Source organism: Lolium perenne, chromosome 3, assembly GCF_019359855.2.
Source record: "Lolium perenne isolate Kyuss_39 chromosome 3, Kyuss_2.0, whole genome shotgun sequence".
NCBI lineage: Eukaryota > Viridiplantae > Streptophyta > Magnoliopsida > Poales > Poaceae > Lolium > Lolium perenne.
Window position 1 is genome coordinate 176,187,427 of NC_067246.2, and position 14,366 is coordinate 176,201,792.

The 14,366-nt window shown below is 49.2% G+C and overlaps 1 protein-coding gene across 1 annotated transcript; it reads right to left on the reverse strand.

Moving 5' to 3' along the window:
• On the reverse strand, nucleotides 1–2,582 carry LOC127339683 (uncharacterized). Its single transcript, XM_051365503.2, has 4 exons — nucleotides 1,734–2,582; nucleotides 517–547; nucleotides 173–409; nucleotides 1–32 (listed from the first exon to the last, which is right to left on the reverse strand). Exons 1-4 carry the CDS (start codon nucleotides 2,580–2,582, stop codon nucleotides 1–3), a joined length of 1,149 nt encoding a protein of 382 aa, XP_051221463.2.
• Nucleotides 2,583–14,366: the final 11,784 nt, after the last annotated feature.

Below are 14,366 nucleotides of genomic sequence, written 5' to 3' on the forward strand. Positions count from 1 at the left end.
TCAGCCCATCTTCATGGCGTTCTTGGCAAGGTCTGCAAATTGACAAACACTTGTCAATCTTGAGAACATGTACCAGCATCAATAGTTCCACCAGATAATCTAGTTGCAAATGTGACTCCCAAATAGTAACAAGAAAGCAAAGATGTCAAAATGCTACCAAATTAAGTAGTACCTAGAGTGTAGAAGCTTGTGTATGGAGTGATATAAAGGGCGGCGCTTCTCCTGTTGGATATCTTCTTCACTCGGCCAGAGTTGATCTCAATTGTGAATATCTCTTCATTTGTCCCCAAGATAATGATGCCCGCGCCCTCTACGAAGCCATTCACAAGGGGTCTGGCTTGGAGGGCACGAGGCGGAAGCACCGTCGCAAGCTCGACGACTCTGCGTTCCACCCATGGAGTAAATGGCACTGGGGGTCACACAACTTGTCCCGCATGTGCACTTAAGTCACGGAAGTTGCGAAATGTGCAAATGAGTCACATAACTTTACTTCAGTGTGCATCTCAGGTCACAAACCGGTATGCTGCTTGGTTTTGCAAAAATACCGCTGGAAAATTTACAGAAACACCCTTACTAAATCTATTCCCTGGATCTGTTGTCTGGTTTCAAAAAAATACCGCCTAAAAATTTGTAGAAACACCCTTACTATATATATTGCTGATGAAGTCAATCCAGAGTGACCAGCCTGTACAGGCAGGTCCCACATGTCAGGCGTGTACGAAATAACTAAAATGGAAATGGGCAGGATGGGTATTCGACCTTGAGACCTACTAGGTAGATGCGGGCGCTTAGAACCAACGAACCACCTGATCGCTTGGGTACATTGGGTGGATTATAACTTATTATACTAGTTATTACTCTGGAGAATTAGCATATTTTAAAATTTGAAATTAAAAAATACAATTTTTATTTCGAAAATACATATACAATGTTATTATGTACGTGATAAGTTGCGGTAATTTTTTTTTATGATTTGGGCTGTTGAAAATAATAATTCATAAAGTATATATATGAGTATTTTTGTTAGAAATTTGTATTTTTTATTTCCAAAAACACAACGTATTTTCAAAAGAAAATTTTGCCGCCCAATCTTTGACATATTTATATAGCTAAGTATTTTTTAGCATATTATTTTGATACTGAAAGGTGGATGTTTCAAAAATTTCAGCAAGCTAAAAAAATGTCGTTCTCAATGTATATGTATTTCCGATATTTTTTTCTACAGCCCAAATCATAACGATTTTTTTTACCGCATCTTGGCACGTACATAATAACAATGTATATGTATTTCCGAATTAAAATTTGTATTTTAAATTTTTATAAATAAACTAATTCTGCACAGGAATATATATTATAATAAGGCGTAATCCACATGTTTTACTGAAGTGAATGAGTGGTGTCCTGGTTCCGTGCGCAAGCCTGGACCAACAGGTCTCAAGTTCAAATCCCCATATTGCACCTATTTTGATTTTATTTCTTTCCTACGCGCCTGACAGGTGGGACCCACACGGACAGGCTGGTCACTCTGGGTTGACTTCTTCAGGATATAGAGATAGTAAGGGTTGTTTCTGCAAATTTTCTGAGCGGTATTTTAGCAAAACCAGACAGCTGACCGGTTTGTGACCTAGCGTGCACACGGAAGTAAAGTTATGTGACTCATTTACACATTTTGCAACTTCCGTGACTTAAGTGCACATGCGGGACAAGTTGTGTTACTCCCAGTGCTATTTGGCATCAGTACTCATCGACCACATGGAAAAGGTGGAGCCATGCACGCCTGCGAATCCCAGCGCGCCGTCCTCAGTGGCCATGAGGACAATGTTACAGTAACAACCGTTGATCCCGCAGGCCTTGGGGCGGTGGATGACCGATAGTTGTCTACCAGCCAGATCGTAGCGCAGAATTTTGGTGCTGGGCTCGTAGAGGAAGTAGAGCGAATCCCCGACGAGGACGCTGGATCGCATCCCATATTCGGGACTCACGTGATCAATGGAGGTCATGTCGCTCCAGGCACCAGCCTCCGTTGAGTAGACACGGGCGCTCGTCACCCCGTCGTCGTTGGTACCCACGATGGCCACGAAGAACGGGTCCCCGCCGTGGCAGCCGCGGTGGTCGCAGCCGGCCTTGCCGCACAGCACGGCCGCGCTAAAACCCTCGGGGCGACGCGGGAACACGGGTAGGCGGAACTTCCAGTCCGTGACGGGGTCCCATACCCAGAGGAAGAGGTCATTGGATCTTGTAGTGGTATCTTGGAAGAGGGCGCGGCCGTGACGGGCGCTGATCGCGCTCCAGCCGCCTCCGGGACGCTGGCGCGGGCAGAACGCAGCTGTGGAAAGGAAGCGGGAGGAGATGTTGAAGTAGTGGTCGTTGTCGTTGCAGAGGTAGCCGAGCATGGGTGGTGTCCGGTGGAAGTCGCGGTAGTGGCGGCAGAAGGTGGGGTCGGTGAGGACACGGCGCCAGGACTTGCGGACGAGAGAGGCGCGGACGAGGCTTTCCGGCTCGTCCGGGGGGATGCGAAGGAGGATCTCGCGTATGGCGTCGGCGGGCAGCTCTCGCGGCGGTGGCGGCGAGAGGGAACTCATGGTGGCTCGTGCGGCCGCCGGAGGACTTGATCTGAATGGATTTGACCTCCGTCTTTACTGAGAAGACTCTGGGCTTGCGACGTGGTCAGTTTTGCCACAGCGGGCCGCACGACCGCTTTTGTCTCGGGAGATGGGCCGACGTGGAGCTAGTGGCAACTGCCGTTTTCTAGAGGAAACCGAGCACCTCCTACGTTTCTAGAGGAAAAAACTTCAATGCTCGTGCCTTTGCTACGGCTTCACAAATTTAAATCTTGATATGTTGATCAAAACATCTACAATTAATAATATATATGCATCATATAAAGCTTATGTGTGAGTTGCTATAAATATCACATTGCATTCTACTCAATAAATTTCACATGACGCTTTCAATTTTATTTTCTCTCTGCATGTTCAAAATAATGCATGTGAAAATTGCATAGCTTGTGGTGTATGGATCTTAAAAGATGGTCACTACACATAGCGGTATTACACCAATGATGCCACACTTCACTTCGAGCATCCGCCATCTTCTCTAATTGTCCTCGAAGAAGGATGCACTTGTCTCGAGGATGTTGTGGCTTCCCAGAAGGCCAGAATCACTCCTTTTATCTAGATCGAGAATAATCAGATAATGAAAATTTGTGAAGAACTAAGTGAGAGCAAAAACATATACTTGATTGATGCATATTATGTGTTACAAAATAAAAATAAAAAACAAAATTGACCGGCCTCCACGCCCAACCTCACTGCCTCCGTCAGCTCTTCCAGCACCGCACCATCCTCTGCGCCCAGCCTCACCGCCTCCACCAGCAACTATGTCTCAACCTCCGCTTGGCCACTGATGTTGACCGGCGCTTGCGGCATCAAGATTGGCTCCATTGCACTGCAAGCCGTTGCTAGTGGCAGGATGTCGGCGCCAGAAGCGACAACCATTCTTCTGAGCCTTCTTTCCCTAACCTAGCGCCCACCTATCCTGCTGCTTTTCGCTTTCCAGCACGTCGTGGTCCATCCATGGTGGGGGCATCGACGACCACCCCTGACGCAAGCGTCCTGCCACTTGTCCCTCCTCTGCCGCCACCCGTTGGAGACGAACTTCCGTCGGGCGCACCATCGCCGCCAGAGCCAGGGAGGAAGTCCAGCACCCTCGGAGTGTAGGGGTAGTGACGCCGAGTCGGCCATGCCGCCGCGCCCCCATTACCATCCCCACTGCGGCCATCACCACCGCCCACCCGAGGCACTGTACTAGTACTCGGGTTACCATCCTCCGTCTAGATCAGCTCTCCATTCTCAAAGATATGCACATGGAGAAATGTAGTAGCATAAAGACATACAAAGATATCTATATATGTATTATTTGTGTATGCAAAATTATTTTGGAGCCCAGTTCTGTCCAACAAAGAAAATTCAGGAGGTCAAAAAAACTGGCACACATAGCTTGGTTCTAGCATGGTCTAAATAATGATTTAGGGGGAAAAGAACATATGGTTACACAGATTTGTTCTAGCAACGTGTATTGATCATTTTGCATTAGGAAAACGTATGTTCTTCCACTCATCTTCACATTGAAAGTTTAAGTCTGAATTCTGACAGCATATACATGCATTGTTCATTGTTTGGTACTACTATCTTTGCTTCTTCAATCTTAAGAATCAAGTGCTACTGAATTCCTGATTGGTTGGAACCAAACAATTGGTTCATATGCACATATCCTGAGCCATATATTTTGCGCCACATATATAATATACATACTTGTATCATTATAGGTTCTATTCCACAGGTAAGAGCAAGTACAATAAGGTATAGTCAACAGGCTATAAGATTTAAAATAATATAATTTTGCTGAGTTGGATGAGAGAGAAAAGGAGAAAGAAGAGAAGCAGGCTACAGGATAATAGCCAGCTGCAGCGCGTGCGCACTTTGTGAGATTGCAAGGTGGACCATATGCATATAAAGTAGTTCATACTAGTATCTCACTATTGTAGCTATTTTATGAGCTGACTACAAATAGACTATAGATGACATGGCAAAAAATATATAACCAAGTGCTGACTCTTTTATTGTTCTTTCTGATAGCATGCCTACACCTGAGCCGATGTTGAGCGTTGCGCTTTCCTATTGACCATAAGCGGGAGCCTGGCGTGCCCGACCCGTGAGGCCGTGACGCCCTCGGCGTTGATGTTGATCCCGCATGAGATCCTCGTCCATCTCGTGGTAGTACCGCAGTATCAGGTGTACGGGTAGGAGACATCGGCGTTGTTGACGAGCACGCCGTCGTCGTGACCCCGGATGCTCCCCTTGAGCGCCTCCAGTCTGACAGCGAGGCCGCCAACGGCGGCGAGCTTGTCCGGATTGCGGTCGAAGAGCACGAGCCCCGGGCCCGAGGCGACACGGTGGTAGGCGATGGCGCGCCCAATGTCGTTAGTGGCGCCGGCAATGAAGGACGGCCCAGGGCCTTTAGCGGCAGCACAGGGGATTGCCCGAGCGTAGGGCGCGTGGGTGGTGACGAGGAGTAGGCGAGAGGAGGTGCAAATGCAAAAAAAATGTCTTGGATTGATGGTTAATTTCATCCTGATTGTGGCATGTCGCAGGTTGATTGCTTTCCATGTAAAACAATTATGGTTTGGTGTTTTTCTAATGATTTCCATAAATGTGCGTGTCCTGACTAATTGTCCCTTGATTATAGCGACCCCATAATTAAATTCTCTATTTACTCCTAAAAAGATAATGTTTACTTCCTTATCTGCCACACCTATGCTACTGTGTTGATTATTATTTGTGGGCGATCAGACGGTCTAGATGCTTCTGATATTTGACATAAACATTTGTAATGACGTACGGACTGCAATATTAATAGTAAAGAAAGATATGTTCAAACTAACTTTTAAACTAGCTATTTCTCTTTCTTGGAGGCGCTTCTTGCTCGTCATCCTCACGGAGGCACTTTCTGCTCGTCACCTCCTCGGAAGAGCTAGTGGCCGTCGCGTCCGAGGAGTTTGTGTCCCTCTCCGACGAGTAGTCATTGCTATCTTCCTCGTCGTCGGTGCACGCCTGTTACGCCTTCGCCTGCGCCTTTGGCCTTCGCCTTCGTGCGGGCCCTTGCCTCCTTCTTTACCGTCGCCGCCTCCTCGGTCGTCTACTCCGCCTCCAGCCGTATCCACCTGGCATCTTCATCTTCTTCCTCTTCCTCTTCCTCCTCCTCGTCCTGCCGTCGTCAGCAAAGGCGTCCCCCTCCTCGTCTTGGCCGACGTCGGCAACAACGTCCCCCTCCTCGTCCTAGCCGTCGTCAGCAACGCCCCCCTCCTCATCCTGGCCGTCGTCGGTGAAGGCCTCCTCCTCCTCCTCCTGGCTGTTCGTCGGCGGGGAGCTAGAGCTGCTCGGTGTGGCAGTTCTATCCTGCCAATGGCGCCATCCCGGCAGCTTCCCCTCGCTATCGGTGTCCGATGGCAAAGAGAGGTTGCTCATTGTCGTTGCCTATTCGATGGTACCTCGCAGGAGGGATCCTCACGAGGGGGAGAAGAAGTAGGGGCCGTAGGGCGGAGAGTCCTCGGGACGGTGGTACGCGATTTACCCAGCTTCGGAACACCTGCTCGATGACAGGGCCTACTGCTGCTTGTCTGAAATTATATGGGCGCTTTCGCGTTGTTACAATGAGTTGTGGTTGTGCCTCTAGGGCTCCCAGGATCCCGCTTATAAAGGCGCACGGATCTAGGGTTTACATGGAGAGTCCTAGCCGGAATACAAGTTGCCTAACTACGGTACAATGTCTTGCCGTGTACGTCAAGGATCCGCCTTCCATCTATGTCATACTGGATCTGGATACCTTATGGGCTTTCACGGATCCGGCCTCCTTCGTAGGTCGGTTGGGATCCGGCTCCCTGCTTCTGGGCTGGACTTCATCCTTCATGATCTACAGCAACTGGGCCGCCCGATGGGCCACATGCCACATCACCATCTGTGGGCCACCCGGGCTTGCCGGATCTAGGCCATGCCGTTATATACCCATAAAGTATACCCACAATAGTAGCCCCCGAAGTTCTCCGAGATTCATCATTCTTCCATCTTCACTCAACTCGGATCCGAAGAGAATCTTGAAGAGCTTCCAAAACTTTCTTGTTTCCGACTTTAATCAACCGGAAATCATTTGCTTTTCTTCAACGGTATCTTCAGCAGATTTTTCGCGCACGTTGCACTGAACATCCCTTTTTCCCGCGCTAAATTTTCGCAGATGCAAATCTTCATCTGGAATATTCGGAGCTGCTCAGTTCTAGTTACCGCTGCCTCGATTTCACCGTTTTGACCTAAGACACGTGGCAACCATCTAACGGTGTGACTGTTCCGTTTCCGCCGTTGGATCCGGCTCAGAAATCTCCGCGCGTGGCCTATAAATACCCGTTGCGTCGTAAGTTCTTCATTCGTTTCACCGCTCTAGCCACTTCGTCTTCTTCCTCCAGCCGCGCCGCCGACCGGATCTCATCTCCGGCGAGCTCGCCACGGGAAGCTTCGTCCGCCGCCACTCCAAGGCCACCCTTGACCCGAGATCGCCACGGTTGATCGGGAAATCCGATCCGCCGCCGATTTGTGGTCAAGCGGAGATCAACGCACTCCGTCCGGCAACCTCGCCCTCGCCGGCACGACGAAGAACCGCCGCGCCATTAACGGTATGTCCGTCGGACTTGTAGAAGAAGAAGTAGTTTAGACTTAGACTAGCTCCAGCTTACTCAGCTTAGCTTATAACATGGGTGCAGCCGGAAGCATGTCACCTAGCTCACCAAAATGTACTGATAGTTCTCCGAATAGTCCTGAACCCAGTTCACTAGAACCAAGCTGTCCGGAACCCATAGCATTCCTGCCACCATATATTTCTGACACCAAGTTAGCTCAACCATTCTCCGCATCTTCCAGCAACGTATTAGGCCGGATCCCAACTCTCCAAGAGATCGAAGAGGAACTTGAAGGCCAAGCCAGGATGGCCGCTAAAGTGCAGAAGGCGGAGATGAAGAAGGCTTCCAAGGCCCGGATTAGAGAGGGCGAGAAAGGGCAGTGGTGGCCTTGCGAGATTAAGGACTCGGAGCTCAGAGACCTCCAGAGCGAGGGCATGATTTCTCCGAATTGGAGTTTCATGGCAGACTCCACCTCCCCCAAGCCGGATAAAGACGAATGCGTCCTGACTAAAGCTTGGGTCGAGCGCGGTCTGTCCCTCCCCTACTCGGAGTTCTTTCTCTCCATCCTTTCTACCTACGGTCTTCAGCCCCACAATATCTGTCCCAACTCATATCTCCTCCTCTCGAATTTCGTGACGCTCTGCGAGGGGCATCTCGGAATTCGCCCCGACGTCCGCCTATGGAAGTTTTTCTTCTGAGTAAAGAAGGAAACAAAGGACAAGGCCATGGTGAACTGCGGAAGCATGACTTTCATGCTCCGCCCTGGCCGGATGTATCCGCCTCATTCTTCCCACGAGTCTGTCCGGTACTGGAATGCCGGATGGTTCTACGTGAAGAATGTCAAAGTTCCGGACGTCCATGACGGGCTGCCCAAGTTTGTCAACGAGCCTCCGGAAGAACTCGACAGCTGGAGCTTCGTCCCCACCCTTGCTCACTTCCCGATCTTAGAGAAAGTTGCGCGAAGGATTTTTTGGTTAGTCCATGATGGGCTAACCGGAACTAATCTCACACTCAGCTTGTTTTCTCGCCGGATCCAACCGCTGAGGTATAATTCGCGCTTAATCTGCGAGTACACCAGGGTGGATGATCAACTCCGAGTCACCCGCCACGACCTGCCAGCGGATTCTCTCAAGAGGAGGATCAAAACTCTTGTGAAGATTGGCCAGGGCCAGCCTGTCCCGGAATTAGTGAAAGACATCAACATCAACAACCAGTGTCCTCCGGTACGCATCTGTACTTTGCTATTTTCAACTTCTCATTTTGTGAAGTGTTCAAACTTTTCCTTGCTCTTCCTCTCCAGCTCAATACTTTGGCGGAGGAGAATTTCCGAAACATACTCAGAGTCCCCGTCAGCGGCGAGGCGGCGGAGGAGGATCCGGAGGACGAGGAGGAGGAGGAGGAGGAGGAGCAAGTACCCAAGAAGGCCACTCCTCGACCCACCAAGCGTCCCCGCGCCAAGGCTTCCGGCTCCGAACCCGGAGCTAGCGGCGAGGCCTCCGCCAAGAAGGCCAAAAGTGTAAAGCCACCACCGCTTGATTCAAGGAAGGCGGAGCGCGATCGCATTAAACTGCTGACTACAGCAGGAAAAAGGTCGCGCCCAATCCTTCCCGGCGCTACGTAAGTTTCCGAGTTCGATGATTCTTTGTTGACTTTGTAGAACTTGTTACTTATACATCTCCTTCACTTGTTTGTAGGAACCCGACTACCACCACCACTCAGACCAACATCCAAAAGCCTATCACGAAATATATGAAGAGATCTCCGGCTGTTGGTCCTCTAACTCCAGCTCCACCAAGTTCTTCCCACGCAACTCCTCAACCTTCTCCGCCCAAAGCTCAATCCTCACCTACGCCCGCTACCGCCTCACCGGAGATTATACCAGTAAGTAGCGAGAAGGCAGACGGAGGAAGCTCCGGCACGAAGCGACCTGCTCAAGAAACCGAGGTCCAAGGCCAAGAAGAAGCGGAAGTTAATTCTTCAGGGAAGGCTGAAGCTGCGGCTAGTGATGTCGTCGGATTCCCAGAGAACTTCGGCAATCCGACCGACCTTACCTCCACCCCCAAGGCATACGCTACCAAGTTTTTCAATAAAATTACTGAGGTGGAGAAGTGGGATCTGGAACAAGATCTGCTTAACACCATGATGAACAATGCATGGGGGAAGCCTAATGCTGAATCATCGGAGATTCAGGATTTCAAGAGGGACGTCTGCCAGTTCCTCGACCAGCTCCTCTGCAAGCGCAAGGTACTTCCCAGTAGCCCCCAAGTATGTAGGCGGAAACTAATCAAAAGTTAGCACCTAAATACTTAAAAGAAACTTAAACTGAAGAAGATTTTTAAAGTGCTGTAGTAGCCCCCAAGCGTTATGGCGGAGAATTTTCCGGCAATAATGCTTCGAAAGGATCCACTTTTTTAAAGCGTAACCAGAATTTACTCCTGCTCTGTGTCTATTACAGGAACAGCAAGCACTGCACTATGAACTGCATAAGAACATTGCCTTGCAGCGCCGCGTAACACTGGGCCAGGCGGAGAAAATCCAGGCTTTTAAGCAGGAGAATGCAGAACTGAAGAAACAGCTGGCGGAAGCCCAAGGTTGGTTTCCGTCCTATCTTGCCATTAGTCCATGTTCCGAATATCAAATTGGTTTTGAATTATCTTTGGATAGGTGCATCGTTTTCCCTCGGCACAGCTTCGACCGAACTTGAGAACCTGCGCTCGTCTTACCAAGATCTGGAGACGAAGCTCGCGGAGGCGGAACAAAAATGGGAGCAAGCGGAAAAGCAACTGGCGGAGAAGAACTCCGAACTTATCAAGAAAGAGGACGAGTTTGAAATGAAAAGAAAGGTTGACAGCGACACTCTCCAGAAGCAGTAGAAAGAGATTATTGGGCTCCGGAAATACATGGAGACAGCGGAGAAGCACTGGGACTTACTCAACGCGGATGTCATGGGTATGAATCCGGAACTCAGCAAATAAAATTTATGCGTTAAACTCGATCTTATGCTTATCTCCGACCATCTCACGCAGAGCCTCTCAGATATAATGAAGAACGTCGGGACCAGTTTCCCCGCGATGATCTTCTCCAGCTCGCCGGAGATGACTGCAAAGACCTTGTCTCAGCCTACCAGAAGATTTGCCATAATTTGGCGATTAAAAAGAGCCGCACTTGCAATGTTCGCAAACTTATTCAAAGAATGGACATTCTTCCGGAGCTGGTTGTGGATCTGCAAGCTTCATCGGCCCGAGGCGCTGCTGCAATGTCCTTGGCCATGTGCCTAGCTCAGAACCCGGAGCTTGATATTGACAGGTTCACTTCCGGTGTTCCTCCGGCTTCGGATGTCAATGCGCTACTGGATGCAGTTAGCGGCTACGACACTTGCATTGCCCGAAGGATCCGCCATGATGAGTTTTATGACAAGGTGGTGCTTCCCGCCGACGAGCCTCTTGAAGCAGAGCTTCAGAAGGAACACGAGGCGGAGGCTCGACCTACTGGATCCGGAAGCCAATATACCTGGACTAGCTCCAAGGAGGCCAAGGACGACAAATCCAAGGACAGCGCGGCATCTCCAGGTGAAGAGTATGAAGAGAGTGATGATGATGATGTATCCTCTCCGGCCCAAGATGAAGAGAAAGGCAAGCCAAAGGCTGACAACAAGGGTTGTTCTTCTCCGGCTAAGGGGAAATAGAAAACTTATTCCTGCGGAACAAAACAATGCATCATTTTGGCCCCATCGAGGGTTTGTAATATATAACTTAATTTCTTAAGTAGCTAGGGACGAAACAATCTGCATGGCCGGAAAAAACTTATCCTGCTATTCGTTATATAATTATTTGCATGTTTCGTATGTTGGAAAAGCAAGTGCTAGTTTCTAAGTTTTCCGGCTAACTCACTTGACCTTCCACGAGCTGGAAGACCTTTAGCCGGAAACGCTCGCCTGCGGCGACGAAGCCCAATGGCAGTCCGTCAATAACCGCAGAAACAAGCCCCCAGTTAAGGTGCCGGAAGTCGCTACCAAGAATCCATGAGTCGCAACAAAAAACTCATCCACCAGAAAACTTAAGCTTACGTCCTATGGGACGATTTTTGAAAATCACAACTTTCATACACGCTAAGGCGGAAACTTCCAGCTCTGCGGTTTTAGTCGGAAAACATACACGATCCAAAAATGAAAAAACTAAAGGAGGTAAAAGACTCTAAGAGTGAACCATATGCTTTATTTCATTGATCATGTATCATAGATATTACAAGGTATGTAATGCGGAATTTGCTAAGTATGGAAAGGACGTAGCTGTGCTATATTCCAGGGACGATCTGTTTCATCGTATATGTCATCCGGATCCTCTCACTTGTGTTTCCGGTGCCAATTAGCAGGTCTATCCTTTAACTCCCGGAAATCAACGAGGTAGTAAGATCCGTTGTGAAGCACTTTGCTAATGACGAAAGGTCCTTCCCATGGAGATTGCAACTTATGGTCTTTAACCTGTCGAAGGCGAAGGACCAAGTCTCCTGTCATGAACGAGCGATTCCTAACTCGACGACTATGGTAGCGTCGGAGTTTATGCTGGTAAATGGCGGAACGTTGGTCAGCTAAATTCTGAGCTTCTTCGATCAGGTCCACAGATAGATGTCGAGCCTCGTCAGCAGTTTCTTCGTTGTAGGCAGAGACTCGCGGTGAATCGTGGATGATGTCGGAGGGGAGCACCGCTTCGAATCCATATACTAGGAAGAAAGGAGTAAATCCGGTTGATCTGTTAGGGGTAGTTCGCAAACTTCACAGAATAGAATCTAACTCCTCAGCCCAAGCTCCTGCTGCACGTCGCAGCGGCTCTTCAAGGCGAGGTTTAATTCCGGCTAATATGAGGCTGTTGGCTCGTTCAACCTGACCATTAGTTGTGGATGAACCACAGATGCAAGGTCAAGCCGGATCCCTACGTCATTGCAATAATTCTTCAATTCTCCTTGTGCAAAGTTTGTGCCATTATCTGTGATTATGCTGTGTGGGATGCCGAATCTCGTCACGATGCTGCAAACAAATTTTAGTGCCGTAGCACCATCGGCTTTTCTCACTGGCTTTGCCTCGATCCACTTACTGAACTTATCAATAGCGACCAGAAGGTATTCAAAACCGCCAGGAGATGACTTTTTCAATTGTCCGACCATGTCTTGCCCCCAGACCGCGAACGGCAAGGTGATGGGGATGGTCTTCAGCTCCTGAGCCGGAGCATTTGGTTGAGTAGCGTAGTACTGACAACCTCGGCAAGTTTTTACCAGTTTATCAGCATCTTCTTTAGTTGTTAGCCAGTAAAAGCCTAGCCGGAAAGCTTTTGCAACGAGGGATCTGGGAGCGGCGTGATGCCCGCAGTCCCCTACGTGGATCTCTCTAAGGATTTCAATGCCATCTTGATTTGAGATGCATTTGAGAAATACCCCATTTGCACTTCTTTTGTAGAGCTGTCCATCAACGATTGTGTAGGATCTTGCTCGTCTAATGATCTGTCGTGCGAGGACCTCGTCCTCCGGCAACTTTCGATCGATGAGGTAATCCAGGAACGGCTGTGTCCAGACCGGAATGATAGTCATCACTTCTTTAGCCGGAGACACTGCCACATCTTGGTTTTCCGTGTTAGCGCCCTTGACTGAGGGTATCCGTAGGTGCTCCAGAAAAATTCTGGGTGGAATTGGTTTCCGAAAGGATCGGAGCTTGGACAGCAATTCTGCCGCTATGTTATCATCTCTCCTGACGTACTTGACTTTGTATCCGAGGAAGCATTTGGCGATCTCGTCAACTTCGTCTCTGTAAGTCGCCATGACGGAGTTTCTGGCATTCCAGGTTCCGGCTACTTGTTGTGCCACCAGGTCGGAATCTCCGCAGCATATGATGTGCTTGATCCCAATTTCCTTAGCGATGCGCAATCCGTGAAGTAGAGCCTCATATTCTGCCATGTTGTTTGTAGCTTCGAAGTGAATCTGCAAGACGTACTGCAGTTCTTCTCCGGTTGGTGACTTCAGGGTAACTCCAGCCCCCGAGCCTTGGTGTTGTTTGGATCTGTCAAAGTGCATGATCCATGGTTCAGGTTCCGGGTCAGGCTCGCCCTCTGGCGTTTCAGTCCAATCCGCGATAAAATCTGCCAAGACTTGGGATTTCATCGCAGTTCTGGCTTGGTAATTGATATCGAAGGCAGATAATTCAATGCCCCATTTTGCTATACGCCCTGTCGCATCGGAATTGTGGATGATGGTTGACAAGGGAGCCTTTCTCACCACTGTCATGGGATGCTCCTGGAAGTAGTGCATCAGCTTCCGGCTGCCTAGGAAAACTCCGTAGACTAGCTTCTGAAAGTGAGGGTATCGTTGTTTGGATTTCGTTAGGACCTCGCTTATGTAGTAAACTGGCCTCTGGACTCCGTGCTCGTAGCCTTCTTCCTTTCGCTCCACCACGATAACTAAGCTCACGACCTTGTTGGTGGCTGCTAAGTAGAGGAACATAGGTTCTGACTCAGCTGGTGCCGCCAAAATAGGTGGGGAAGTGAGTATTTCTTTCAACCCCTGAAGTGCTACTTCTGCTGCGTCATCCCAGACAAACTTGTCTGATTTTTTCAGCAGCTTGTATAAAGGTAGTGCCTTCTCGCCAAGACGGCTAACAATCTACTGATTGCGGCGACGCAACCAGTTAATCGCTGCACATCTTTGAGACAAGTTGGCCTTTTGATGCACATAATTGCCTTGATTTTTTCCGGGTTAACTTCAATGCCTCTGTGAGATACAATGAAGCCAAGGAGTTTTCCGGCTGGCACACCAAAGACGCACTTCAGCGGATTCAACATCATCTTGTACCGTCGAAGATTATCAAATGTTTCCGTGAGGTAGCTGATCAAGTCGGATCCTTTGCGGGTCATGACCGCGATGTTGTCGACGTAGGCGTGCACATTCCGGCCAATTTGGTCCTTCAGGCATCGCTGCATCGTACGCTGGTAGGTGGCACATGCATTTTTCAAACCAAAAGGCATGGTGACATAGCAGAAAGTGCCAAAGGGTGTGATGAACGAGGTCGCCTTTTGGTCGGACTTCTTCATCTGGATCTGGTGATACCCGGAATATGCGTCAAGAAAACACAGAAGTTCCGCCCCTGCCGTCGAATCAA